The 27,739-nt window shown below is 36.9% G+C and overlaps 1 protein-coding gene across 1 annotated transcript; it reads left to right on the top strand.

The window, feature by feature from the left end:
• Nucleotides 1–8,625: 8,625 nt before the first annotated feature.
• LOC149178916 (formate dehydrogenase 1, mitochondrial-like) lies at nt 8,626–10,708 on the top strand. The gene is made up of 2 exons (XM_089423741.1): nt 8,626–8,829; nt 10,397–10,708. The coding sequence occupies exons 1-2, from the start codon at nt 8,644–8,646 to the stop codon at nt 10,592–10,594; spliced, it is 384 nt and encodes a 127-aa protein (XP_089279867.1). The 5' UTR covers nt 8,626–8,643; the 3' UTR covers nt 10,595–10,708.
• The last annotated feature ends 17,031 nt before the right edge of the window (nt 10,709–27,739 follow it).

Here is a 27,739-nt window from a genome sequence, read left to right as displayed (position 1 = left end):
GAGCCTATGGTTCGGGTTATCTAATATATGCATTATGCATTATAGGATGAATTGCATCCATTGAGGCGTTCTAATTATTTATTCGTATTGCATAAGATATATGTCGATGGTACTTTCGGCCATGAAAATAGGAATATGAACATGCTATATGGCAAAGCTAGTTATTGTAAATGGATGACCTGGTCTCCATAAATGTTGGAATGAATCCTCAAAGGAGGGATACTCAAATGCGGGATATTGAATAATATTGATTGATTCCTCCTCTGTGATGTGATGTAGGCATGGGTAGAAGTTCTTGTGTTAGCTTTGTTATGAGGTAGTTGTATATGAACGCGTGTGACAACCATTACATCTAAATTTATTACAAGCTAAAATTAGTAAAGGAAACCGATATGTTTCCTTTAATACTGTGGCTAGGAGGTGTCTACTGAAAGAGGACCCAAAGTTGATCATAATTCATGGAACAAGGTACCAATCAACCTTAAGCACAATGCAAGAATAGGATGAAAACCTTAAGCATGACCACCAACTCATCGAATGGCCTTGAGGCTGCAATATGCAAGAAGAGGATGAAAAACATTGACTTTGAAAGCTTTTACAACCAGAGAACCTTAAAACCCCAACTCCCTCCTTAGGACAAGTGTATTTGAGTTTACCAAGAGTTGGCTTCCAACACACCCAACGCTCAATGCCAAACATGACATGGTACACTAAAACACAAAGACCGTAAAACCTTTCAACATATCAACAAAGTACACATTCTTCCTTGAAATACACATTCTAAGGAAACCCACAAATGAATTCTCCTCATTTGAGGATGGTACCTAAGTTAAATTGGATTGCATAGGGATTTCTTAACACAGGGTTCAAAATTATTACAACAATATATTCATTAATCACTAAATATGTCATTTGTAGGAATTGTAGTTAGGTGGGGAGGATAAAACTCCTATCCATTTTTAAAGCTACACCCAATTAATAAGTTCTCCATGTGCCACAATAAATGCAATTTTTATGACTACAGTGACACATCCCTCGAGATTTCCTTCCACACCAACACTTTTATCCATGAACTAAAGAGTGACTATTTCATTATTATATTATACATACATGTTAATATAAGCATTAAAATTTGTATTCCTTTGTAAAAAATGCTAGTCCAAGAGATACATTTGATCACCTTGTCTTGTATCCAATATCCAATGTTGACCCCTATATCCTTAGATCTAGAGTGAAGGTTTCATTTCTAATGTTGTGTTTGAGCTTAAATTCTAATTAAATATTTGGGTTAGCCAAGGTCATTACTTAACTTAATGGCTTTGCAATATACAATGTATCATATTTTTTTTAAGTTCAATTGGTGAGATATGTCTGGGGGATTGAACTTTCGATCACTTGGATACACAAGGGTTTGCCAACATTCTTTTTTCCAATTGTGCTACTACCCTCAGAAAATATACAATGTATCAAATTAACATCCACTTAAACCAAATTGACTTTTGGGACACATGTCTCTTTGATGATGAAGGGAATCCAATTATGTGATGTCAAACACATTCCCTCACAAACACTCACAAAGACCCTACACTTTTTAGGGTTCGAACCTAGGTTGTCTGTTATGAAACCAACTCACAAAAAGATAGAAAAGATAGATCAACAACTTAGAAATCAGCCTCTTTGAGGGGGAAACCTCCTTTACATTACACAAAAGAACAATTATTGGATGATACAAATGACAAAGCCTCATTTCTATATATAGGAGTCTAAGGGGTCACAATATAATCAAAGTCAACATAACAATAATAATATAAGGGCACAAAAATAACAATAGTGGGCTTCTATGGGGCACAATAATAACAATATGGGGACAATAAGGGCACAACAATAACAGTAAGGGCCACAATGACACTAGTAATGGGGGAATCACTAGTGTTATAGGGACCTAACATTGTCTATATGGAAACACTGTATAATTTTGAATTTATTTATTGTAGATTTGTACATAGATGGATATTCCTTTCTTTGCATTTATCTTTTAGACTTCTTGCTTTCACCAATTGATTTAGAGCTTATGGAGTCTCAAGTAGCACCAATCCCCTTGCTTCTATTGGATTGAATAACATGATTTCTCTTTTGAAATCCATAATATCTCATTCACATGCTTCCTATTTCTCCCATAAGACTTTAGCACAGACTCCATGATCATGTTTGTGTCCCTCTTAATAACGCACTCCTTGGAAGGGGCCATAAAATATTTTATTAGGACTAAACTTGGATGTCTCTTCTTTCTTGCCCTTTGATTCTTCATTTAATCATACCACCCATCAACTTGTTATTTTTCCATTTTTCTTATAATGACCTTTGTTGTTGGGAAGGTGCCTTTCAAGTATTTTGTCTTTGCATATAGATACACATAAAGTATCATTATTTTAATCTAATGGACGTGGTTGTTAAAATCACCAATATTTAATTAAATATGCATTGTTATACCTTTGCTCAAGTCAACTTCAATTCAAATTCTAACACATGTGTGTATACCCTTCCTTGCTTAGTTTGTATATTGTTGTAAGTCCCCAATATATTTATGTTGGCTTTTGAAAGATCATGTCATCCCAAAATAAGTAGGGGGGATTCAATATTCAAATCTGGCAGAGTGGGGTTGAAGAAATGGATATTGAAGATGGATTCAATTATAGAAACTATCTTTTGAAAAAAGGTTAGTTTTGCCCCAAAAAGAAAGTCCCTCCTTTGAGACCTTGCCACAACTTCCATAGTTGTGAAATTTTACAATAATAGAACCTCTAGAGTAGAGGTTTACCATATACTTAGAACTTAGGTTGGAATTGATTTGATTCTTGAACTCTTTAGATGATGACTACAGATCATTAAATACATAGTTTGAAGCGTTTGCTTGTAGTTATTAATGAACTTGTTAACCATCCATAGATGAATACTTCCCTTGCACATGTGCTTGATTTTGTCAATAATGAAAGAATCCTACTATGTTTTTGGTATATTCAACAAGACTACATCTTTAAAATAAAGAAGATTCAATTCTTAATGCTTTGCAATCCTGTAAGAGGGAGGGACAATCGAAGTCACGCAGGAGGAGGTATTCCCTTTGTTTAGCGAAACTCTACAGAGATAAAGCACTAAATGCAAGATTAACCCCTTGTTTATGTGATAATTAGGGAATATATATCTATTCTCTCAAAGATTAGTCTTATATATTCAAAAAGAATTTCTCATTTATTCTAAATAACACTTAACACTATTTATAGAATAATTTCTCACCATTACAATCACAATAATCATTTTTCAAGGCAAAAACTACATCAAAACTTTTTGAATATGCAAGTAGATAATCTCCACAAATGAAGATGAAAACATATTTTGAGCATGTTTAAAGTGGATTAAAATATAATAATAAAAGACACAACAAAAATCTTGATACAATAATAGATCAGATAATTATCTTTAACAAAAATCTATTAAAAATTACTATAAAATTATAAAATGAAATTAACATTAATAAATAATCAATTAATTTATATAAAATCCCAATTTAATAATGAATAATTACTTAATTCTTTAAGTTCCACTTCAAAGAAAGCATTCACACATCAGCTAGAGAAGGGTGCATTATTGTTTTGGAGTAAGAGAAGGGTGCATTGTTTCGGAGTTCTATGTCCGTCGCATCAATATTTTATTTGATGTGCCCAATTATTTTTCCAAAGTAAAACTATTATTCAGCTTAAATAATAGAATGTATAATATTTCAAATTCTATAAAATGTATAATATTTCAAATTCTTTGAAAATCCGTTTTACTGAAACACAAATATATGTCATCAGTTTTACTGAAACACAAATATATGGCTGATGACATGATCGGACGATAGATATTCTATCTCGCCTTTAAATTCAAATCCTCTTGGTAGTTTGGCGCCATTGCGCGTATCCCTCTCAACGAGCTCAGTAGCTTGCATATGAACAATCATGGTTTGTAATCGCATAAACATTGCCCCAGAATCGATCCACGAGCCACCAGATCTCTCTCTGCATGACTTCCAACAGTTCATCTGCGTTTCTTCGTGGTCAAAACGATTTCAGAAAAGGTATTTTTCTGCAAGAGAGTGCTAAAATTGCAAAGCGCCATTATTTTCTTGTCGCCGTCGTGAATCCTCTACGCCTTGTCCTAATGAAATATATAGAGTTCTTGATTGGAAAAATTTTCCATATTTCAACTTTCTGGAAATATTTCATTAAATAAGCTACCGTATTATCTAAAATAAATCTGAAGAAAGAGGCCGTGCTCAAAACAATGTTTTAAGTAGCAAATTTCACAAGGGTTATTTCTGGTTCAGTTATTCTGAGCTTTCAATGGAAAATTTTGACTCTATTTTGGCTTACAGGCAAGATTTCATAAACTAACGCTCTCTATAAATGGACTAGACAAGGTTGTGCTCAAAATTTTGTTTAAAAAATGGCAGAGTTTGGGAAGAAGTTCTTTAAGTTAATGGATCAGCATTCATATGCATTTTGAGTGGTTTGATTGAATGATTTCTGTCTCAGTTCCGCACATTTAAAAGTTTTGGAGAATGGGAATTGATAATTCTGGTATTTGATGGTGTTCTATTCAAATTACACAGAAGAAGATAGAAAGCTAGGGCTTTTAGAGGCTAAGCGTACACAATGGCACAATCTTTACAGGTTTTCGTGAGATTTTTAAGACAGGCAAATAGGATAGAAAATTAGGGATTTCACTAAGCCAAGAAAGCTAATGCTACATTCTTTACAAATTTACTTCAGATTTTTGAGACTGAACATTTTGATGCTTTTAGACCCACTGCTTTATGTAATTGGATTTATAAGATAATGGCTAAGGTTTTGTCTGTGAGATTAAAATCACTACTTTCTAACTTCATCTAACCAGAACAGTTTGTCAAATCTATGACACAATTGTTTCAGCACAAGAGGGCCTCTACACTATTCAAGTCAACAAAGTTCCAGCAATGGTGATCTGTCCAGAAAAGCACTTTTGAATGTGTTTGTCCACTTTCCATAAGGACAAGAGTCCCAATCCCTATGGGTGGACCGTGGAGTTCTACCTGGGACTTGTTGAAGTGTTGGGAGACAACTTACTTCAGGTAGTGGAAGAAATGTGAAGCTTTAGTAAGGCTCCCTGGCTCCTTCATCTGGACCTCTATTGCACTCATTCCAAAGGTGGATCAACCTGAGTCTTTTTATGCTTTTAGACCCACTTCTTTGTCTAATTGTATTTATAAGATAATGGCTAAGGTTTTGGCTGTCAGATTGAAAGCACTACTTTGTAAGTTCATATAACAGAACCGCTTGGTTCTCTAGAGGATCGTCAGATCCATGAAGCAATTGTTTCAGCACAAGAGGGCCTCCATATTATTCAAGTCAAAAATGTTACAATAATGGTGATCAAGTTGAACCTATCCAAGGCTTATAAAGGGTGTCTTGGCTCTTTCTGATACTTATTTTTATCCATATTAGTTTCAACTTACCACTGGTAAATTAGATTATGGGATGTGTAATTTAAGCTTCTTATGCATTTTTTATAAATGGTTCAGCCTCTAATTTCTTAAGACCCTCAAGAGGGTTAAAACTTAAAACAAGGTTGTACCTTGTCTCCTTATTTATTATTTATTTCTTCTAGTTGTTGAAGGACTAAGTAGGTCCATCCTAGAAGCAAAAAAAAAAAAAACAAGATACATTCAAGGGATTAGCAGCGACTCTTGTAAAGAAGATCATGGCATTGCATAGAACCAATTATTCCCCTGTCCTTGCAACATATCCCTGTGGTTATCCTATTAAAAACCCAGGCCCTAGCAGCAGAAGAAGTGTGTGCCTCATTTAGGCCTTCCTCTCCCATTGGTCGCCCTAGATCCTCACCCCACTTGATTAGGACAAGCAATTCTTCCTCTTTAGATTTACTTTAGATAGAAAAGATACAGAGATAATACAAACAAGAATAGTATGATTAGTCTTCTTATTAGTTTAGTATCACTTGGAATAAAGAATAACTCCTTTGTTTATATTATCTAATCAGTAACTCGCAAAGGCATCAGAATAATAATTAGGAGTTATTGGTTTCTTTTTGTAGTATATGTGGTTGTAGTAATCTATTACAAGTAGGGAAATCTTGGACAAAGAAAGTATGTTTTGGATTACATACAGTTTAGCCTTGACTCCTGAAAAAAGATAGCGGAATGTCTTTGTTAGTAGGAGATTAGGAACTAGCAATACGACCGAGACTTAAATTCCTTTTACTGTTTTACTCTTGAGGGATTAAGCTCCTTAGACTTCATAGGCAACAAGAACTACAAATTACATACATCGGAATCATCATCCTTCTTTTTATTATTGGTATTAATGGAATGCTTAAGACATGAGCTTTGAAAAGATGAACAATGCTTTATTTATATATGGGTCTTTGAGAAGAGGACGAGTTAATTTAAAAGGATATTAAAGTAAGTTGAAGAAACTCTTTAGAATACTTTATAGTAAAGATCCATTTATAGTTTATATAGATACAAGCAACTGGAAAACCACCTCACTATGACACCCTTCACCTTCGTTTTTAGAGGACTGTTATACCACTTTTTCTCACCCTGGAACCAGCAGCCCACAACAAAGAGGAGATATCAGATTCCAGATCCTTATGATATATATAGCATTGTCACATTCACCCCCAAGAAGCTACAAACAATAAAGTGAGAGTTATCTTTTAGTTTGTAGTATTATTAGCAGATCAGATCAGGTTGGTCACTACACTCCTCTCTTCTTGTTTCTCCTCCAGAGCCTTGGTTTATATTTGGGTCTTGTTGTGAGAAACGTATGAAGGTGGAAGTATGAAGATCCTTGGATATGCAGAAGTTGGATCTAGGATATGTTGGATTAGGATTTAGAAAGTACATAGAGAATAGAATAAGAATTAAGATTGTATAAATTAACATATAGAAAGTCGTGTCCTTTGATAACAAGGAGAAGGAACAGAGTCGTGTCTTTTGATAGTGCATGGGTATTGATAAAATGTGATGGAATGCATTTTTGATGAGATGCTTGACCATAAGATACTCAGAACCTTATGACTGTTTGGCTTGAACAAACGCTGGACTTGGAATTTGCTCAGAAATGAATTCACTGTATTATATATTTACACTTGTAGTTTTGTTGTAATAGCTACAGGCCTATGAGCTTAAACCCTGAACATACATATGCATTGATGTGTGTAATTAAGGTGAACAACCTGTATACCTTTCAATACCAGGGCAGTGAACATAGTCCAAAACTTGTAATGACAACCTTGCTGAATTAGTTACAGGAAAGGTATGTGTCCTTCCAACTATACCTAAACATATATATGTGGCATGGGAGTGATGGGATATTTTTCTTTGGCTGCCTTAGTTTCTGTATGTTAAGTGATCTGGACTCTGGAGTATTAAGACTCCTCCAATCATTATTTAAATCATGGAGGTGATGTCAAGTAGATCTGAGTGAGATTCTCTAAATTGGATCTGCTCATCTAGCTGACTGTTCTATTAATTATTCTTGAATACCTGAGGATGTGCATTCTAATTGATAGAAATAATACCTTGTCAATTTTGAAAGATAGTCTCCCAGCCAGGCCTGCTTCTACTTTGGTTTTGGGTGAGGATATAGGTAACCTACCGGTGCCAAGAGGGCTGAAATCAGGAAAAGTGACAATACATCTTACCTGGATTATCATATTGATATTTACTGTGACTAGATTGATTCATTATCCTTTTGGCTGTACTTACCCATGGGTTTTATTTTGCTCTTATTACATTCCTGAAAGATTTGCGGAAGATCTCAAAGTGCTCTTCTTTGTTTAATCTGTCTGTAATTATTGTTTTCCAAAATATGCTTGAGCTATTTTGACATGTTTAATCCGTCTGTAATGATTGTTTTCCAAAATATGCTTGCAAAAATATGCTTGAGCTATTTTGACATATTTAATGTTAATTTTAAGATATAGGAATGGTATTGGGTTTTTCCCTCATGGTACAGAAATGGAAAGAAGATGAAGTGGACAACAATAATTAGAATTATTGTTAGAAATTAGTTAATGGTTGGTATTGAAATAAAAATAGTTATTGTTTTAAAAAATGTGATTTTATAATAAATTAATAACAATGAAATAATAACTCTCTTGTTTATATTCAGCCTGTAGGCTATTCAATTCCATATCCTTCCATTATTATTTACAACTCATTTAATTGTCAATCTCATGCTATGATATTGGCTTTATCCCCAATCCAACATGTACTGCAGATTTACCTTGATCTTCACTTGTGTTATTGTATGTTTTTGCAATTTCTTGGAAAGCTTTAATGCATTTGGTCTTTTATCGACTCCTTTGTAATGGTGAGATTGTACTGTGTAATAACTGTTCTCCTGTAGCTTTCGTATTTTGGATATGGGGCATTATATCTCGAGAAACACAGATAGACTAACACTCTCTTTATTTTCCTGTAAATAAAACAGAGAGTTACTTTTAAACACATTTTATTTATATTGGATATATTTTTTAATTCCATTGATTTGTTTGTATCATCATTGGCTGAAGATCAGCGAAAGTAATGTGGTGTCCATGGCAGAAGATGAGCTAATGCGCATTCTCATATTGATGCGAAACTTTGTGCCTGGATATAAGCAAATTGTTGAGGGTGATTGGAAAGTGGCAGCAATTTCTTACAGGTCATATGATCTAGAAGGGAAAACTATTGGTTCTATTGGTGCAGGGCGTATTGGCAAAGAACTACTTAAGCGTTTGAAGGTATTCATTCTTAGGATCTAGTACTACTTCATGATGTTGCAAACTTCTTTTCAAAAATCAGTGCTCCATAATTCTTACGCATGCATGCTGTTTGTTTCAAAATTTCAATCTAATAATAATAAACATTACATGATGTTGAATTGAATTGCGTTCCTTTGTACATCCCTTCAATTGTAAGCTTCTTTACCATGACCGTCTTTCTATTGGACCCAAATTGGAAAAGGAAACTGGAGCAACATTGGAGACAAATCTTGACGAAATGCTACCTAAATGTGATGTACTTGTCATTAATATGCCTCTTTCTGACAAAACTAGGTGCGCCTTATCACAATTTCATAAATAATCTCTCCCATTATTCACTCAAACATCAATAGCACCTATATATTTTGTACAACTTGTGAACAAAAACCTAATTATTGTTTCTCTTGCCCTTTCCTTTTGGTTACAGTAGGGGAATGTTTAACAAGGAAGGTGTTCTCTACCAAGCCTAGCTTTTCTCTCAGAATCTTAACATCCCCTTTGCAAAGGGTTTCATTAGAATGACAACAACCCGCATTTAAAGCATTTCTCCACCCATCCTAATTAGAAATACAATTTTGGGTTCTCTACTAATTTTCTCCACACCCATTTAATCTAACAATGGACATAGAGCATGTATATTTATACTTGTGTGTTGGAAATACCATTTTATACTTTAAGGTTTATTATTTTTGTTTTATTATTATTACTTGAATTTCTTCTTAACAAGTGGTTGTATGGGCTCCAATGTTGGCTCTCTTATTATGGAGTATAATTCATCTTTGAGATTTTTTCAATTATTAAAGTAGGTTAGTCAATTGCTTAAAATATTAAATTTATTTCAAAAAGTTTTTGTTACTTTATAGGTTAGACACTGGCTTGAAATATTAAACTTATTTCAAAATGTTTTTGTTACTTTATAGATAAGGCGTAGATTTCTTGGCTCTATGATGAAAATAATGAAGGGAAAATACATGTTAATATGTTACTTGTGCTTTTTGACTGGAAAATACACGGTGAGAGAAAAATGTATATTATGCTAATTGAGGAATGTTTTTCACTTGTCGAACTTATAGTATTGAATTTAACACACTAACACTTTACAACAATGAACTAACAATATTCATGATGAAAATAGCAATATGGAAGATTTATCTGCATAATGAAAAAGGCAATATGGAAGATTCCGATCACGTTCCAAGGCATTTATTAAAATGTGGATGTGACAAAAGGTTGTTGTGGAAGTTGGGGTTTGTATATGGAAAATTTCTTGATCATTGTGTATAATCCTAATGTTGATAGATATGTCTACTAAATGCTTCCAGTTAATGGGGCATTGATTTGAGCATTCAATATATTTTTATTCTTTATCAAAGTATTCTTTTGTTGTATTTGTATTTTTCAATTTATGCCTTACGGCGTTTCCTTTGCAACATCTGGTGCAAATGCTAGTATATCTTACCTCATTTTATGGTTAACATTGTATAACAAAAACATGCGTTGTGTTATGTAATTAATACTAACATGTAATATTGATTTTTTTTGTCAGAATGCTATAGGTAATGATTGCCAAGACGATGATCCAAATTATGTTCAACATATATCAGGAGATGATGAGGATGAGGATGAGGATGATGGTGGTGAAGGAGGAGATGATGATGATAGTTGCGGTGTTGGTGATGATGTGGATCAGAGTAATGAGGATGGTCAAGATGATCATGAGGATGATCTTGGTGGTGGTAGCTAGGCATGCACATGCATTGTTTTTTATGAAGAAATTATTGTGTAGAATGACATTGTTATGTTTAGATGGGTGTTGTGAATTTACCCTATATCAATGAGACATTTTGATTTTGTAGTCATACGATGAGTTTGATTTATGTATGTTGTTAATTTATCGTAGAATAACGATATTCATGAAATATTTTGATTTGTTAATCATATTTGAATTTTACTTGTTTTGATTAAAAATAATACTGATTTTATTAGTATTATGTTGCTATTTTATACATGTTTTGAAAATTGTTAATGACACATTGTTATTTTTTTGGATGGATGTTGTCAATTTCTCTTAAATTTCTTTACAAATGATTTTGAATTGTGATATTTGCTTTAATGATATTTAGAAACTATCATATATTTCACTATGAATCTATAAAGGGGGTCATATATGTAAAGAAAAATATAGTCTATATAAGAAGTCAAATGCAGATGTAACCATGGATGCAAAATTGAAAGTAAAATTGGATGTTAAACTAGGAATTAATACAAAATGCAAACAATTGACATACAAAGTGTTTTAAATTAGAAGTGAAAAATTGTGCAATAGTTGACACAAAGAAGGGAACAAAACATGGCATACAAAAGGATATCAAATTGGGCAAAAACAAGGACACATAAATGGGCACCAAATTAGATGCAAAAAAAGACAACAACTAGATGTAAAATAAGATGCAAAGTTGAGCGTTAAAAAGAAGCAAAAAACGTTACAAATTAATATGCCAAATGATGATGCAAATAATGGTGTAAATTTGGGATGCAAACTTGGGTGCAAAAAAGGAAAAAAAAAAGATGTAAGAAAAGACATAAAACAAGATGCAAAATGGGGCTGAAAAAAGGTGAAACCAAGGATGCCATATTGGATGTAAAAAATGATTCCTAATCACATGCAAATTTAGGCTTGAACTCAGACACAAAAGTATATGCAAATGTGGACACAAAATGAGGCAAAAAAAGATGCAAATTTGGATGGTGAAAACGATGTAAAACTAGACACCAAGAAAATGCAAAATTGGATGAAAAAGTCGGTGTAAATAATGGTGCAACATTGGACACAAGTAGACACAAAAAAATGGTGCAAAAAGGGGCATAAAATAGCTTAAAATTGGATGCAAAACTTGGTGCAAAAACAAATACAGAAGTAGACGTAAAAAATGGCTCTAAATTGGATGTACCATTAGACACAAAATAAGATGCAAAGGTGGACACAACACATGACTCAACATAAGATGCAAATATAAATGCAAATTTGGATGCTCAAAATGATGTAACATTAGATGCAAGAGATGGTGTTAAAAATGATGCAAAATTGGATGAAACAAATGACGCAAAATATGGTGCAAAATGAGATGGGAAAAATGGAGACAAATCAAACATAAATGTGATGTAAAAAATGGTCCAAAAAAAGATGCAAAAATGGGCACAAAAATGGATGCAAAATTTGGTGCTAAATCAAATTCAACACATGGTGCAAAGATAGGCACCAAAGCTGGTGCAAAAATAGAAGCAAAAACTAGTGTAAGACTAGATACAAAACCTGGCGTAAGACTAGATGCAAAAACTGATACAAAATGGATGCATAAAAAGACGTTAAATTGGATTCAAAATACAGTGTAAACTTGATGCAAATGATGGTGCAAAAATGGAAGCAAAGAATGACACAAAATAGGAAGCAAAAGAGAATGAAAAATAGATGCAAAAAATGACACAAAACTAGAAGCAAAACCTGTCATAAAATAAGATGCAAATCTTGGTTCAAAATTTGACGCAAAAAATGATGGATAGTTTGGTGTAAAAAATGATGCAAAATCTAGCGTGAAAAAGGATGCAAAATTAGGTGCAAAAAAGGACGCTTTAAAAATTGTACAATAGAGCCAGATTTAGCGCCAGGTTGCTCATCATAATTACAAAAAAAATGCACTAAAATCTGGCGCTAAATCTGGCGCAAATCGTTGGTTTTGTTGTAGTGCCAGAGAATGAAGCAACAGGAAGTGGACCACATAAGTCACTGTGCACAAGCTGTAAAGGGGCTGAGGCGTGCCAAGAGGCACGTTTTTCAAAACTGTCCCCATGTTTTCCGAGTACACATCCGGAACAAACACCATCTCTGCAAGATACCATAGGAAGACCTGTCACCATATTTTCTTTACATAGATGCTGAAGGGAGTGATAGTTTAAGTGACCAAATCGCTCATGCCAAAGTTTGTTCACTTCATCATTATGAGCAACAAACACTGAGGGAAGATTTGATGACCCAAAGTTGTGAAACTTATACAACCTTGTGGAATCATCAGCAATACCAGTAGCTAGAATCTGTTTAGGATCTCTCAGATCCTTGATTACAACATCATGAGGTGAAAATTCAACAATTTTACCTTCACCTGAATGAGTTATCTGATATACAGATAGAAGGTTGCAGGATAAGGTTGGAACACATAATACATCATTAAACTGACCATTGTCTAGATGAACAGTTCCAGTCCCTACAACATTAAGAGATCTATCATCACCAACATATATATTTTTGGTGTTACAATCATTTAGAGAAGAAAACATGGCTTGGTTTTTGGCCATGTGATAAGAGGCTCCAGAATCAATGAGCCACTCATGAGAATGAGAAGAAGAAGATACATTTAATGCATAACCAGACTGAGATGATTGACAGCGACATGCAGAAAGTGCCATTCCTGAAGATGAAGTTGAAGTTGAAGTTGAAGAATGCTCCACATGGATGTTATGTTTCTTCATTGTGGCTTCCAAGGCTTCCATCTTCTTAAAGCATTTAGATTCTAAGTGGCCATCTCGATTACAAAAGTTACAATGTTTATCAGTCTTCTTCCATTTGTTTTTATTGGTCTTATCATTTTGCTGAAATGATCTTTCATTTTGAGGCTGAGTTTGCTTAGGACCCTTGTTTGGTTTAGGACCATTCTTTTTAGGATATGACTTCTTAGGATTCTTTGAATTTGGTTCCTGTTGGGCGGCTAACGCTTTCTTGGAAGAGTTTCCAAGATCAAGAAGACCAAGGTGTAAGAGTTTTTCTTGTTCTCTTATTAAAGAATCACAAAAAGAGTCAAAGGAAGGGGCCTTGTAGTCTTTTCCTTGACAAATGAAAGCTTCCCTTGTAGAATGGAAGGTGGAAACAAATACAGAGTAGGCTGGTCCCAACTTAGTAAGGATGGAATAAATAAGGTTACTATCTTCTTTCTTAACCTTAACACCTTCCAAGAGATATCTAAGGGTCTTGAATTTTGACAGGAAATCTTCAATGCAAGAAAAATTATTAGGATCCAATGTAAGCAACTCATTTTCAAGTTGATGGGCTCTAATTTCATTTTTAATCCCAAAAACTTTAGTGATTTGTTCCAATGCTTCATGAGGAGTCTCAAGTTCTGCAATATGGAATCTAAGATCAGGAGAAATAGACATCCCTATCAAACCACATGCTTGATCTTGTCTATTTTCCCATTTTGCAGCCTTGTCTTCATCTTTTGGTTTCTTCTCTTGGCCTGTGGCTATTCTGTAGAGACCTTTACTTCTAAGTAAATCTTCCATGTAGGCTATCCATTGGAAGTAGTTAGTGCTGTCAAGAATGACTTGGCATGGACTTTCCATTTTTCAAAAAAACTGAAGCTGAAGATGCTGAAAGTAAGTGTTCCAAGGGATAGATCTCGAAAAATTAGGCAGTTTTAAAAAAAAACGGCTCTGAAAAAGGCTTCCGGATGAAGAAGTTATGGCTTTTTGAAAAAAAATTGTTGAAGTTGCCAGCAAAGTGTGCGAATGTGCGGAAATGAAAAAATCCGCCCCCACAAAATGGAGACTTGAACCCAAGACCTCTACTCTCTTAAAATAGCTTTGAACCAATTGATCTATACAAATAATTTGAGAGAGAGAGAGAGAGAGAGAGAGAGAGAGAGAGAGAGAGGGGGGGGGGCCTTGGTTTGCTTGCTTGCCTTGAGAAAGCTCTTTTTCCCTACAAAACACAAAACACAAAACCCAACACGGACATGCATAAATAAACTAAAACCAAAATAAGCAGAGAGAAAATAACAGTAAACTGCAAATAGAGACTGTATACCTCCAGATCTTAAAAATGATGCAGCTAGGGCTACCGGAAACCTTTTCGCGTGGAGCGAAAGGGGTTCCTCACTGGAACAGATGCTCCGAACACAACAGAGCAGTCCTCTCGGCCTGAAAGCAGTCAGAAACAGCAGATCTAGGAAACGGCAGTCAGATGCAGTTCTACCGGCTTCAGATTTGGATCACCAACGGACGCGGCCCTCAAATAGCTCTGATACCATGTAGGAATTTACAGGGTAAGTTCCTCAGAAAGAACACCAAAAGGACACCGCTCACAACCAGATCACAGATCAATACACTAGTATTTTTGACGTGGTTAAAACCCTCAAAGAGGGAAATAGTCCACGGCCTGCGCCAACGTGGCTACTATAGGCAATTTATTAATCAAAGAATGAAAATTTACATAAGCTTCTCTCATGCACGAATTACCCAAACAATGACCCTCCATGCGCTTTAAATAGAACTCATGGACCAATTGGGTGTCAAGCCACGGATCAAGTGTCGGTAATACCGAGGAGAGAGTGAACCGTCGGATCACTACATATCGTGACCGTCGGATTGTAAGTTACAAAATGTACAACGGTAAAGAAACACACTTTACCTAACTCTATACCTAACTCTATACTAGACCAAGTTGAACTTAACTATTTCCTATGTGTCAGAATATCCTAACAATTCCAAGAATAATGGCATAAATTTCACAAGATCTATTTCTATATTTCCTAATTAAGCTTGCAGAATCGAAAGAATGAAAAAAAATAACACCAAGAGAATTCTAGTGCTGGAATCAACAAAAGGAAATATTTGCAAAAAATTAATGAAAGGAACTTGAATTAATAGAAACAATTATGGTAAATAAAAGGAAGGACACCAAATCTTTGTGACTGAGTATCAGTGCATTAAGAGACAAAAAAATTTAAAATTTTCGTTATATTTTCCTCTGTTATAAGTTTTCCATTCGTGGACTGAGTAAGCATTCCTACATCGCAATAGCGTTCCTCCACTAGAATATAGTTCCTGCACTGGAAGGATATTCCTGTACTAGAATGATGTTCCTATACCAGAAGTGTATTTTTTTTTTCCGCACTGAGTATTTTTACTTAATACTAGAATTCTAGGTTCCTGCACCAGGACACACTGTTCCTATACCAGGATATTGATTCCTATATCGAGACAAATGTTCTTATTCCTATAGAACCAACATTCCTGTACTAAGTTCCCAAATCACTTTGTATAAAATATAGAGGGTGCTAACTATAAATCAATTGAAAAGAGAATCAGAGAAAGGGAAATAATTGTAAATGAACCACACGAAATCAAAAGATTCTTAACTATTCATTCATTCGAAAGTAAAGGCGTTGCAAGAATCGAAAGAGATTTCTATTGTAACAGAAAGCTTCTTCATGTAAAGATGAGCATCTAATCTAAGAAATAGAGCATCCCTTCTTCCTCAGATGACTGTCACCATATAAACCAGATTTGTATCTTCTCAAGATGGATGTTTCGGTTCAAGGGTTCCTGCAATAGATTCTAGTCTCCAACTAGGTTGTTCCCACAAGGGAATTGACACAGTTACAGATCCTTATAATGTGAATAGAGTTTCATTAATACTCAGGGGAATGTAAATAAGCCAAATGGATTGACCCTAAGTTAAAATTGCTTTCTGAAAATATTTACAACTTGTACTCAAATATGAAACACGCTTGCATAAAGGAAACGAAACAACTTGCAGGAATAACACTCTTGCTAAAGCAAACGACACTTGCAGGATTAAAAAAAACTTACGAAATTAAATTGAAACAAAAATTTGTTGAAATTAAATCACACGATGCAGCAAAGGAAAGAAATGTTACAACAATCTTAAATACATACACACACCCACACTGTCAAACCTCAGATCCGAGTAGCACACAGTTCATAAAGAAGAAATATATCTGTTGACTAGATGCATAAATGAAATACTTCTTTCTCTCAACCTACATAAGAATATATATAGCACACCTTATAAATAGAGGGATAACGGGCTAGGTTGGCTAGGCCCTAGCCAACCAGCTCATTTTCCTTTTACGAAAGTTGGGGAATCAAATACTGAACAACTCATCACATAAAATATTGAACCAGAGATTGATAAACTGGCATATCTCCTTAGATTAAATTTTATAGTTGCAAATATACATCATGAGTTTCTGGATCCATCCCAGAGATGTGGCAACACACACAAAATTATAGTGCAAAAATTCTACAGAGTATCGCTACCTAAATCTAACCTAGAAACCCTATTTAATATACATCACTCAACTCTTGGTTGCAAAAAAATATTAAAAAAAGTACAACTTAGGCTCTCGGCCATTAGCAGAGGCTAAAGCAAGGGTGCTGGTCAAAACCCTAGCCTCCATATCCCGCATTCTCCTCAACGCTCAGAGCGTAATCCATAGTGCAACTAATCTTTGACAACGAATTCTTACTGAACTGTCATGGTGTTTTGGTGGTGGATGCTACTAGCTGTCCCTTGAGTACAGGAATGGTAGATAGTACAGGAACATTACTGCACCAACCATTCTCCATAAAGATTAATACTTTTATTCTAGCATGCTTCTTAGGAAGGAAAATACATAAGTTGCAAAGACAAATAATCTATTTTAGGCTTTTTAATTAATTATTAAGTTCATATAACCCACAATATCAAAAGTCATGAAGGAGTACAGGAATAGGTGCAAGGGTTAGGTTCCATGTGTGAAATAGAAGGCTTATATGGTCTAATTAGGGTGAAATTAGGGTTAAAAATAGGACAATTCTGGTGAGCAACAATGACATCTAGGTGAGCATCAATTCCTTATATATGAAGCCACTCTTTGGTATGGTGACACCATGTATGTGAACCCATAAATTTCATCCATTTGACTCATATATGCAGTAACACATGAGATTGAAAATCCACCATTTCCTTTCTTCAACTGTATTCGTCCATTCTTCTCATAAGAAGACAATGAAAACCATAACCACAAATGGTGATGATACCACAAAGTTCTTAACCATATTATGTAGATCCATACATGTGTTTGGAGTCCATTATTTGGAATACATTTGGCATGTCAATAGTATTCTATAACCACTCATACAAAAATGGGGGGCACATATGCCCCTACACCTACTCATCATCCTCCAGAGGATCTTGTGCTAGTAGCGTTGGATGCTCGAATACCTTATTCAAGCACATGGAACACAATGGTGCTCCATAAAGTCATCTAGATGTGTCCCTCAAAATTTTTCAACTACAAGCTTGCCAAGTTTTAGGGAATCCTCCTCTTCTCCAAATTCTACAATAACTCAATGCACAAAGGAATTGGATTTGGGGGCAAGAAGCCCTTTTATAGGGAAAACCCTAATTTTTCCCTTGGCCATTATGAACAAACCGTAGCTTGGTTTGATGAATCGTTAGTGCCATTGGAAATCTCTCACCAAGCTCTATAATGGGTCTCCCTTCATTTTTGGTAATTTGAAACTTTTCTAGGAAGCCATTTTTTCCATGAGGTCTCATTTTACCACCTGTGAAAATCAAATCTATTCATATGGGTTGCTTGTACTCTAGCACCACTTTGTCTTTGCACATGTCAACTTATGTGTTGAGTTTCGTCATGAGTAAACATTGTTTCTCACATTTTCATGGTCCCCATTGGGTCTCTACCCTATGGAAACATCATTAAGTCCCCCTTTTTCAAAAAATTAGAGACGAGTCACCCTTATGTCTCATAGAGTGTGTTCAACATCCCAGTGAGTCCTTTCACAATATATTTTTCCCTTAGTGTGTCACATTCATCTCACCTTGCTCATATTTGGCCTTTAGTGATCATGATTTGTATTTGAAAAGTCTTCATTTGAGTAATTGACCTCCCCTCTAGACTCATGTTAGTCGCTTCTAGGTCAACCTTGCATATTATGATCTGGCAAGGGGAGTCATAAGCCCACCATTCCCCTTATTTATACATCATCATCCTAGGTGCAAGTCTCTATTAGTCACATTAATATGAGTCTCGTATCTTTGTTGAGGACTCCTCATTGCCCCAACTTTGGCGAGCCCTCTTGTGTCGACTTCAACACATCTATTCCAGGAGAGTGGTTTAGAGGGAAGTGTACCTTGGCTCCAACCTTCATCATTTTCTGGTGCCTCAGATCAAGCAAAGGGAATCATCATGTCCTCTTGACTTGGTTGTTTCTCGCTTGCTTGACTCCAACTCACTGTCACACGATCAAGATTCGTACACTTGATGGTCTAGTGATCCAACAGATTGTCCCAACATTCACCAAGTGTGTGTGAAATGTTATAGACCACATGAGGGGGTGTCCCTTCAGGTAGCCCCCCACATTCTCGAATGTCTGCGGATCATGATCTAGAATTAGATGTAGTTCCATAGATTTGAATGACTCAATTTACGATGATCATAGAGCCCACAACATGAGCCCTTCCTTCAGATGGTTCATTCAGATATTAAAAACCCTTTCCTTTACAACAAGGATTCTTTGGTTGTGATCTCTCCCTCACAGTATCATTATACTAGTCCTGAACTCTGTCTTCTAGGAACTATGTATATGGGATTCGTTATATCATTGTATTACTTTTTTGGTCCATTGATGCCAACATATCTTGTATCATGTACCATGTTTCTCTTACCCACATTATTGGGCACACTATTATTATTTATACTCCATTATATTAGCACATATGGGTATGCTTCCCCCACCTCGTTGAGGTCTTGTACTCATCATAAAAGGAGACTTCTATCTGACAAGTAGGTCTCGGACCCTCTAGATTCTTCCCTTCCCATTACTTATATTCTCTCTCTCTCTCTCTCTCTCTCTCTCTCTCTCTCTCTCTCTCTCTCTCTCTCTCTCTCTCTCTCTCTATTAATCCCCTTCAGTGTCTCATGAAAATGAACCCACAACATATTTTGGTCATACGATGTGCTCCTGATGCTTCTGCGTTGGGGGGAAATCTTCTATCACCCAAAAAACATTCACCTAGCCATTTTCTACTAGGTTGATCGAAATACACCATGGGTTTTTACATATTAAAAGCCACTTTCACCTTAGGAAATAACTTAGCAAACCATTTTCCTAAATTATTTGTCATTAAAACCCAAAAAACCCCATGAGAATAATTAAATAAATATTTATTTATTTATTATTCCCTCGAAATAATTATTAAATCATTATTTAATGATTATGTCTAACCATCTTTTATTTAAACGCTCACGAATAATTAAATAAATATTTATTTATTCCATATTTATCCCCTATTTCTCTTATGAAATAATTATGAAATAATTTATGTTTGACTTTATCCCCACAAAATAATTAATAAATCATTTTTTATTTGTTAATTACTTTAACCATTTTCTAAATAAATATATTTGATCATTTCAAATAATCTTTTCTTCTCTAAAATATAATAAAATGTTCCTAATGACTAAATCTTGATTTACCCTAACATTTTTTTTATTATTTTTCTAAATATAGATTATCCGAATATTTTATTATAAATAGAGGGGTTTTCTTCTCATTCTACACATGACCGCTTCATCGTCTTCATTATCGTCTAATGAGATTTGAGCTCCCATTTTCAGATTTAAGACACCATTAGATCCATTTACCCATTACATCCATTTGGAGAAAGGGAGTTAAAGCTGAAGCGTAGAGTATCAAAGCATCCATCCTATAGAAGGGGATTTGTGGATCCAAGTCTGCATATCTCCTCACCAGGTGTAAACATTCTTTTTTTAATTAAATTAAGTTCCTTAAATGTCCATTAGGTTTCCTTACTATTGTCCACTTTTATATGTTTCTTTACATTTGTATGTTGTTTTTGCATGATTTCCTAACCTTTTTATTACATATCTAAAGAACATTTACAACTATATTTTGTTTTTAGCGATATTTTTCACCAATAGCTTAAGTGAGGACTTTTGGGTGTATTTCTCCAAAAACTTCATACTAGCAGACAATTCTCTGTCTCATCAAACACCTAGTGTTCTAGCTAGGAAGGTAGAGTCATTTACGATATCAGGGGATTCCAAGAAGCTAAAAGTTCTACTCTCAAGTTGAGAGTAAGACTTGAAGACAAAGGATGAATATCTAGAAATTAGTAATAAGATGGAGTTGTAACAGAGGCAACTGCATAGTGCACACATTGAAGCTAAATTGGAAGTTTTGAGGATGAAACACCCCTATAAGTCCTCTTTGAAAGCTGGCAAAATAATCATATGGGAAAGAATAATGATGACAATAGAAAAGCATTAGGTCCTATGGAGTTGATCCAAGAAAAGATAGAAACTATTAGAAGGGCCCATAGGAAAATGACTATGATTAAGAACATTATTGGTGACTCCACTGCCAAGGTTGGAGTGATCATAAATTTCCTTAATCATATGCCCAAGGAAGATTTAGTCAAGGAAAATATTGACAAATCCAAGTGTGTAGCGAGGGAAAACCAGATTAAGAGAAAATAAAAGTTGGTGATACTAGATGAGAAGAATGCAAAGGCACTATCCAATGAAGTAAAAGGCTTTAAAAATAAATGTGAAGTGCTATACAAGAGGAAATTACCACCGTTGTTTGATGGGAATGGGGATTTATATTCCAAGGAATCCCTCATGAAGAACCTCAATGAAATTAAAGAATATTAGAAGGCTTTAGGGAGGAGAACCATGCCCTACATTGAAAGTAAATTGTAATTTTTTATAAAGATTGTTTTGAAGTTTTTTTCATGTTAAAAAGCCTCTTCTAAGGGAAAGGTAAAGTGGATTATGAGATGGTCACAACTTTAGAAGGGACCATTTTGGATGCACAGACATGTAATATTCCATTTGGAAAGGAAAGGAAGGGATTAATGGACCTATATAAATTAGCCTTTCAAATGTCACAGGCACCAATGCCACAAGTGTCAATGATAGAGGAAAGCTTAACTTCCAAACCTCCATAAGAGAGGTAAGCACAACTACAAATTAGACCATTGGCATCATCACAACCAAGGCAAGTGTGGGCTATGTGGGGCCTGACCCAGGTTCAGCGTTAGTTAGCCAAACAAATCCCTACACTACTGGCCCTTTCAGCATCAGCCTGCAGAGCACAGACTGAACTCTCATCCGAAGTAGTATGGGGGGATGCTAGAACCAAGTTTCCGCACCCTGAGATGGTTGTGATGTTGGTTTATACCCTCTATTCCTACTTTCGTGCAGGTCACTAAGCTTTAGGGCTCTGTCAGTCTAGCCTTTTATTCCATCCTTCAGTACCTCCACGAAAGTGTACGATCGACCTTCGCGCAGTCTTAACCCGTGGCCTAGGTACTTCCACGCTGCTATGACAACGTATTGTACAGGTTCCCAAGTTATCTTAAGTGCTTTACTTATCTTACTAAACAATCACAATTAGCGCTGCGTAAACTAATATTCTTACTTGCGTTCAATTAACCAATATAAACACATATATTTGTGCATCACATAAACATTGTAAATTAAACCCAAAATGCAATATAACCAGAAGCATTAACATGAGATAAATACACAGAATTTGCAGAATACTTCTCTTTATTGATATCTTCAAGTTAATACAGACTCTATTCTCCCTACGCACACAGTTGTAGGGGTCCTTGCACTCAGTTGCAGACTTCCACCTTAGGCATCTACGCACTCAGATGTAGAGCCTCTACCTAGGCTAAGACCCGGACACTTAGACTTCTCTACGAAGACTCCTCACTTCATCCTTTGCTATCTTCTCCAAAACATAAGACTCCTTAGAGCTTACTTTCTTAGCTCCTTTTATACAATCCCATGGTTCGTCGACCATGGGTAGATTTTTACAGCTGAATTTACACTTTACAAAATAAGGGCGGACAACCCTTTATGACTCTTGACACCTTCACGCTCTGTGACCACAAAATGTAGAGACTTTACTACTTTATTACAAAATTGACCCAAAACATGGGTTTTTAGCCCAAAAACTGTCCTTAGGGGAACCCGTTCCCAATAGGCCCCCAACACAAACATGGTAACTCGCCCTTGAGTCACTCTACGGGTGTGGAGATCTAGGCATAGCTCTTGATAAACTTCCCGTAATACCTCGTATGTCCTAAGGTTGCACACAACTGTTTCACACTCCTCAGTGCCTCCAAGTTAAGTATTACTGCAATCTTCGTGGGATCTACCATCAATCCCTGTCAACAAACCACATGACCCAGTAGAGTCCCAATAGGAGCACAAAACAGGCATTTCTTCATATTGAGCACAATCTAGTACCTTTGACAAGTATCTAGTATCAGGTGAAAACTTGCCACATGGCATTTCACCAACCCAAACACAGTCCATTCATCAAAGTACACCTCCAGAAACTTATGAATGAATTCTTTGAATGTAGCAATGACTACACGGGAAAAAATCGCAGGCACATTCTTCAATCCAAAAGGAATTACAGTGTACTGAAAACATCCCCACTCAGTCGCGAAGGTCATTTTGCTTCTATCCTCTGATGCGATTTTGATCTGATGGTACCCATAGAACCCATCAGTGAAGGAGTACGCTTCCTGGCCACCTACATTATCCAATACCTCATGAGTGAACGGAGTCAAGAAAGGATCATGTATGCAAGCATCATTCAACTTCCTGAGATCTATGCATATCCTTATTTCCTCCTTCTACTTCTTTTCCTGTACCACCATTGGGCTTACCCAATTAGATTCTTCTATGGGCTTGATGATGCCTGCCATGAGCATCTTGTCTAGCTCTAGGCGAACCTTCTCCTTATACTTTGGATTGAGATGGTAAGGTATTTGCTTAACTGGCTTCGCGTCAGGCTTTAACGTGATCTTCATAACACCCAGGTCTCCTATTACCCCCTTTAGCTCCGTAAACTTGGTAGGGAACAAATACTGGTATTCGCGGAGAAATTCAGTGACCTTATATATCATCGGGTCATCCCAGTAATCTCCAATCTTCGCGAATTTGGGCCTCGCCTCCATACCAATATTTACTTGTTTGGTTTTTAGTGGTGTCGTTATATCAGGATTCTCAATCTGCAGTCCCTCGACCTTGTGGTGACCCTCGGTTTCAGGGATGTTAATCTTTCATGGATCCTTGTCTTCTTCTGTAGTGGTAACGTTATAGCATTCCAGCGCGTGGCTGAGCTGAGTAGTCCAATCAAGTTGAATCAGATCCAAAGGATCCTGCGGGATCCTAAAGATTGTTGCTTTAACTTCTTGTAGTGCTTCGTCAATACAGTCAAACCCATCTTCAAAGCTGAACATCATTATGAATCCTTCGTGCAGGATATCCCATTCACCTGTGCCATGGTGGAGCTCTGTTTCCAATTACCAGTTCATCAGGATGACATCCAAGGTGTGACAGAACAAGTGCACCCATTCCATAAGCCTTATCCCATTTGGCCAAGTGTGTGCGCGGATCGTCCTTCCCGTCATACTTGTCTATCATTCATACCTTTGGCTTCCCAAATCATGTTCTCATCATCCTCTTGCACTCTCACCAATCATCAAATCTACCCTTGTGCATACCCCACCATCTTGCGGGCGTAGTGCGCAGTGCCCAGTCCAAAACCTGGAAGCGTTGCTTTTTTGGTACCTCCCTCTCAAATGCATCCAAAAATACATCTATATCATTCAAGCCATTGTAAGTGGGCAGATTTCTTACTTCTGATGATACACAATGCAACGGCCAGGTCATCATGTTACAACTCAGCATGCTTACTTCATGTAGCCGATTCTGCTAGTGCTCTAATTCTTCATCAGAGTTTGAGGTGCAGGAACTTTCACGATCCCATGTAATTCGTCCATCCGTTGTTGGATTCACCCAATCTTGGTCTCGGGCTATTATCTTATATATGCAGTCAAAATCATGATCACTTTCATAATCACAGACTGGTTCAGTATAGCGTGATCCTTCAGTAGGATCTAGGGGTACTATTATGCGGAGTGATTTCTTTTCAAATATCATTTTTCACTTCTTTAGGTTGATTACCCCATTCATGTCAATAGCCCAATCAATGCCAAGGAGCACAGGGTAGGGGTTGCTATTGTCCACAATTTCTATCACTTCAAAGTTAGCCAACGCGCTCATGCCCTCAATATCTATAGTCACTCCTTGTAGCCGCCCCATGGGGATGATATTCTGCTGATTCTCCATCCTTAATTGAATCGGAGAGCACTACAGTGTGGGTCTTCCCATCCACTCCCAAGTCTGCTTTGGTAACATGTTCACATCTGACCCCAGATCCAAAATAACTTGATCCATTTCATATTCTCCTATCTGCGTGATCAGTTTCATCTCACACCCTATCCTTGCTTTATGCTTACCAATCTTTCGTACCACGTGTGATTCACCTGGAGTGTTTCCGGTGCATCTATATTTAAGTTCATGTAACCCCTTCACAGCCTTGTTGTCGTGCAATAGCTTCATTCAGGTCTCTAGAAAGGTCATTAGCATAGAAGGGTCCATCTCCTAATCAAGCCTATCCCTGCTTCTTGAGGTGGAGGCATCAACGAAACTCTTCTTTTCTTCCATGAACGTTTAACGTGCGTGCTCCAAATCAAATTTAGCCTCCTTCGCCAGAGCTTTGAAAACCCATGAAATATCTTCAGACTGTTTCCCCTTATCATCGCCCATTGCAATTCCAATTCAGAGCACTATATTCACATTCAGATTCTCTTCGCAAGGCTCAGACCTGATCATTTGCAGGTTTTGAGTCGGTTGAGGTGGTAGCACCCCTTTGTCGCATATCCTCATAATCAGCGTAGGATAGTATTTTGTGTCATGATCAAACTGAGTACAATATTTACACGACGGTTGAGTTGGGTTAGTGCATTCACGGGCATAGTGTCATGGTCCTCCACAATTGTAGCAGATTAGCTATCCCCAACCTTTTTCATGTCCTCCTCTACCTCAGCCTTGTCCATGCCCTTGAAATATTGTTTGCGCCATCCCAATGCTCTGGTCAAGGGGCCACGTTTCTGCCTGAACCCTATAGGTGGGAGTTTTTTCCATCATCAATTCATAGCTTTTGCAGTTGTGCTCATCATGCCCTACCAATCTGCAAAAGTTGCAGAACAGTTGTTGTGGTGTTTGTACAAACATCTATAGCAAATGACAGTTATCTGTCATATGTTTCCCTACTACTTGACATATAGTGCGCCACAATGCAGGCCCCGCGCTTAGTCCTGCTTGGGCCTCTGGCCTTAAAGGCATCAGTCCTCCTCCTGTAATATAGTTCACAAAGACCGGGAAGTGGTCTTTTTCATGCCCCTGACCTTTACATTTCAGGCACCATACCTCTTCACACACCTCCGGTCGAACTGTTATGTCCTGCTTCAAACTTTGCATTTCGAGGCAAATATTTTGCAACTGCGCATGGATCTGCTGAACCCCCAGATTTGCATCTTGTATCGGTGTTTCATTTAGTCCCATTGAAATCTCCAAGGCCTCTGCCTAGGTCGTAATCTTCTGTTGTGACAGTGCAACCCTTAGGTGTGCCACAAACCACTCGCTGTGCTGTCCATCCGTTAAGTTCATATTAGCTTCGTGGATTTTACACTTCAACCTCTGATCCAATTCCCAAGGTGTCTCGCCTAGTTTCATCGTGATTTCCTTGAACCCCACAATCGACTATGCCTCAGATTTGGCCTACTGAACTCTTTATTTAGCGTGGTTTGGATGTCTGCCAACCTAGCGTTTGGGTTATCGTTAGAATACTTGATGTACCAGGTTAGCGCGCTATCCTACAAAGCACTAACCAATGTCGCCTTCTTCATGTGATCATCTATGACACCCTGAGCTTCCCATAAAGCTTTCATGATGAACCAAAACTAGTTTGGGTCCTCATTTCCCAAGCCTTTAAACAAAGGCAGCTTCACTAAATTTGCCATGCTGAACTGCGGTGGAGGTGGTGGTGGTATGGGTGAAATCGCAGGTGACGGTGGTGAAGTGGGAGGTGGTGTAGGTGGAGGTGGCAATCGTGGGAATCCCTATCTTATTAACTGAACTGCACTTTGTGGAGAAGCCTACGCTACTCCCTCTTCATCACCTAATGACAGTGATATCATTGGGCTATATTCAAGACCATTTCTTCCTTCGTTTTTGTAAGTCTTTCCACTTCGCGTACCTCCAAACATCAAGGTAGCTGCATAACCCGTTTTTCACATAATAACATCTTAATCCAGGTATTTAAAGACTTCAAGTACTTACCTCGTGGACCTTTGAAAAGGTGCCGCTCTGCCTCACGGTAGCTAACTGAGGTATCAACCATGAATTTAGTCACGAATCATCCTATGATGTGATTGAGCCAATGATCGACAGCACGAGCGATCTTATCCTCAGAGGCTTCCAGTCTCTGTACTAACTTCGAGGTCTAAACAATAGGACCGTCAAGTCTCCACCTTCCTTGGCTATCTGCTAGCTTCGTGATGCACTCGTATAACTCAACTGGAAAGGAACAAAAATATATCTCATGGATTTCTGTATATAGGTACCTGTCTAGTTACTGTTCGTTTGTTAGTTGTGGATTTTTGTTCTCCTGTGCCGTGAATTTGTGGATCTTCTAGTACAACCAATCTTCGATCTCTTTCTTAGTTGGATTCCAGTGATATGACATCACACATCTCTCATGCAGATTTCAGTCCCAGCAATGAAACCATTTGTTGGCTGTGTGGGGCCTGAACCAGGTTCAGCGTTAGTTAGCCAAACAAATCCCTACACTATTGGCCTTTTTGGCATCAACCTGTGGAGCGTGGACTGAAGTCTCACCCGAAGAAGTATGGGGGGATGTTGGAACCAAGTTTTCTCACCTTGAGATGGCTGTGATGTTAGTTTATACCCTCTTTTCCTACTTTTGTGCAGGTCACTAAGTTTTAGGGGTTTGTCAATCTAGCCCTTTATTTCGTCCTTCAATACCTCCACGAAGGTGTATGATTGAACTTCACGTAGTCTTAACCCACGGTCGAGGTACTTCCGCATTGCTATGACAGCGTATTGTACAGGTT

Source organism: Pinus tabuliformis, chromosome 4_1 (genome assembly GCF_031772625.1).
Source record: "Pinus tabuliformis cultivar Carrire ecotype Pingquan chromosome 4_1, CPIR1, whole genome shotgun sequence".
NCBI lineage: Eukaryota > Viridiplantae > Streptophyta > Pinopsida > Pinales > Pinaceae > Pinus > Pinus tabuliformis.
This window is presented reverse-complemented; position numbering and strand designations above follow the sequence as displayed.

Bases quoted from the DNA above. Each gene is read 5' to 3' on its own strand.
- LOC149178916 (XM_089423741.1), top strand. From the start codon at position 8,644: ATGGCAGAAGATGAGCTAATGCGCATTCTCATATTGATGCGAAACTTT. The intron at 8,830-10,396 runs GTATTCATTCTT...TTTTTTTGTCAG, and splicing joins AACTACTTAAGCGTTTGAAG to AATGCTATAGGTAATGATTG.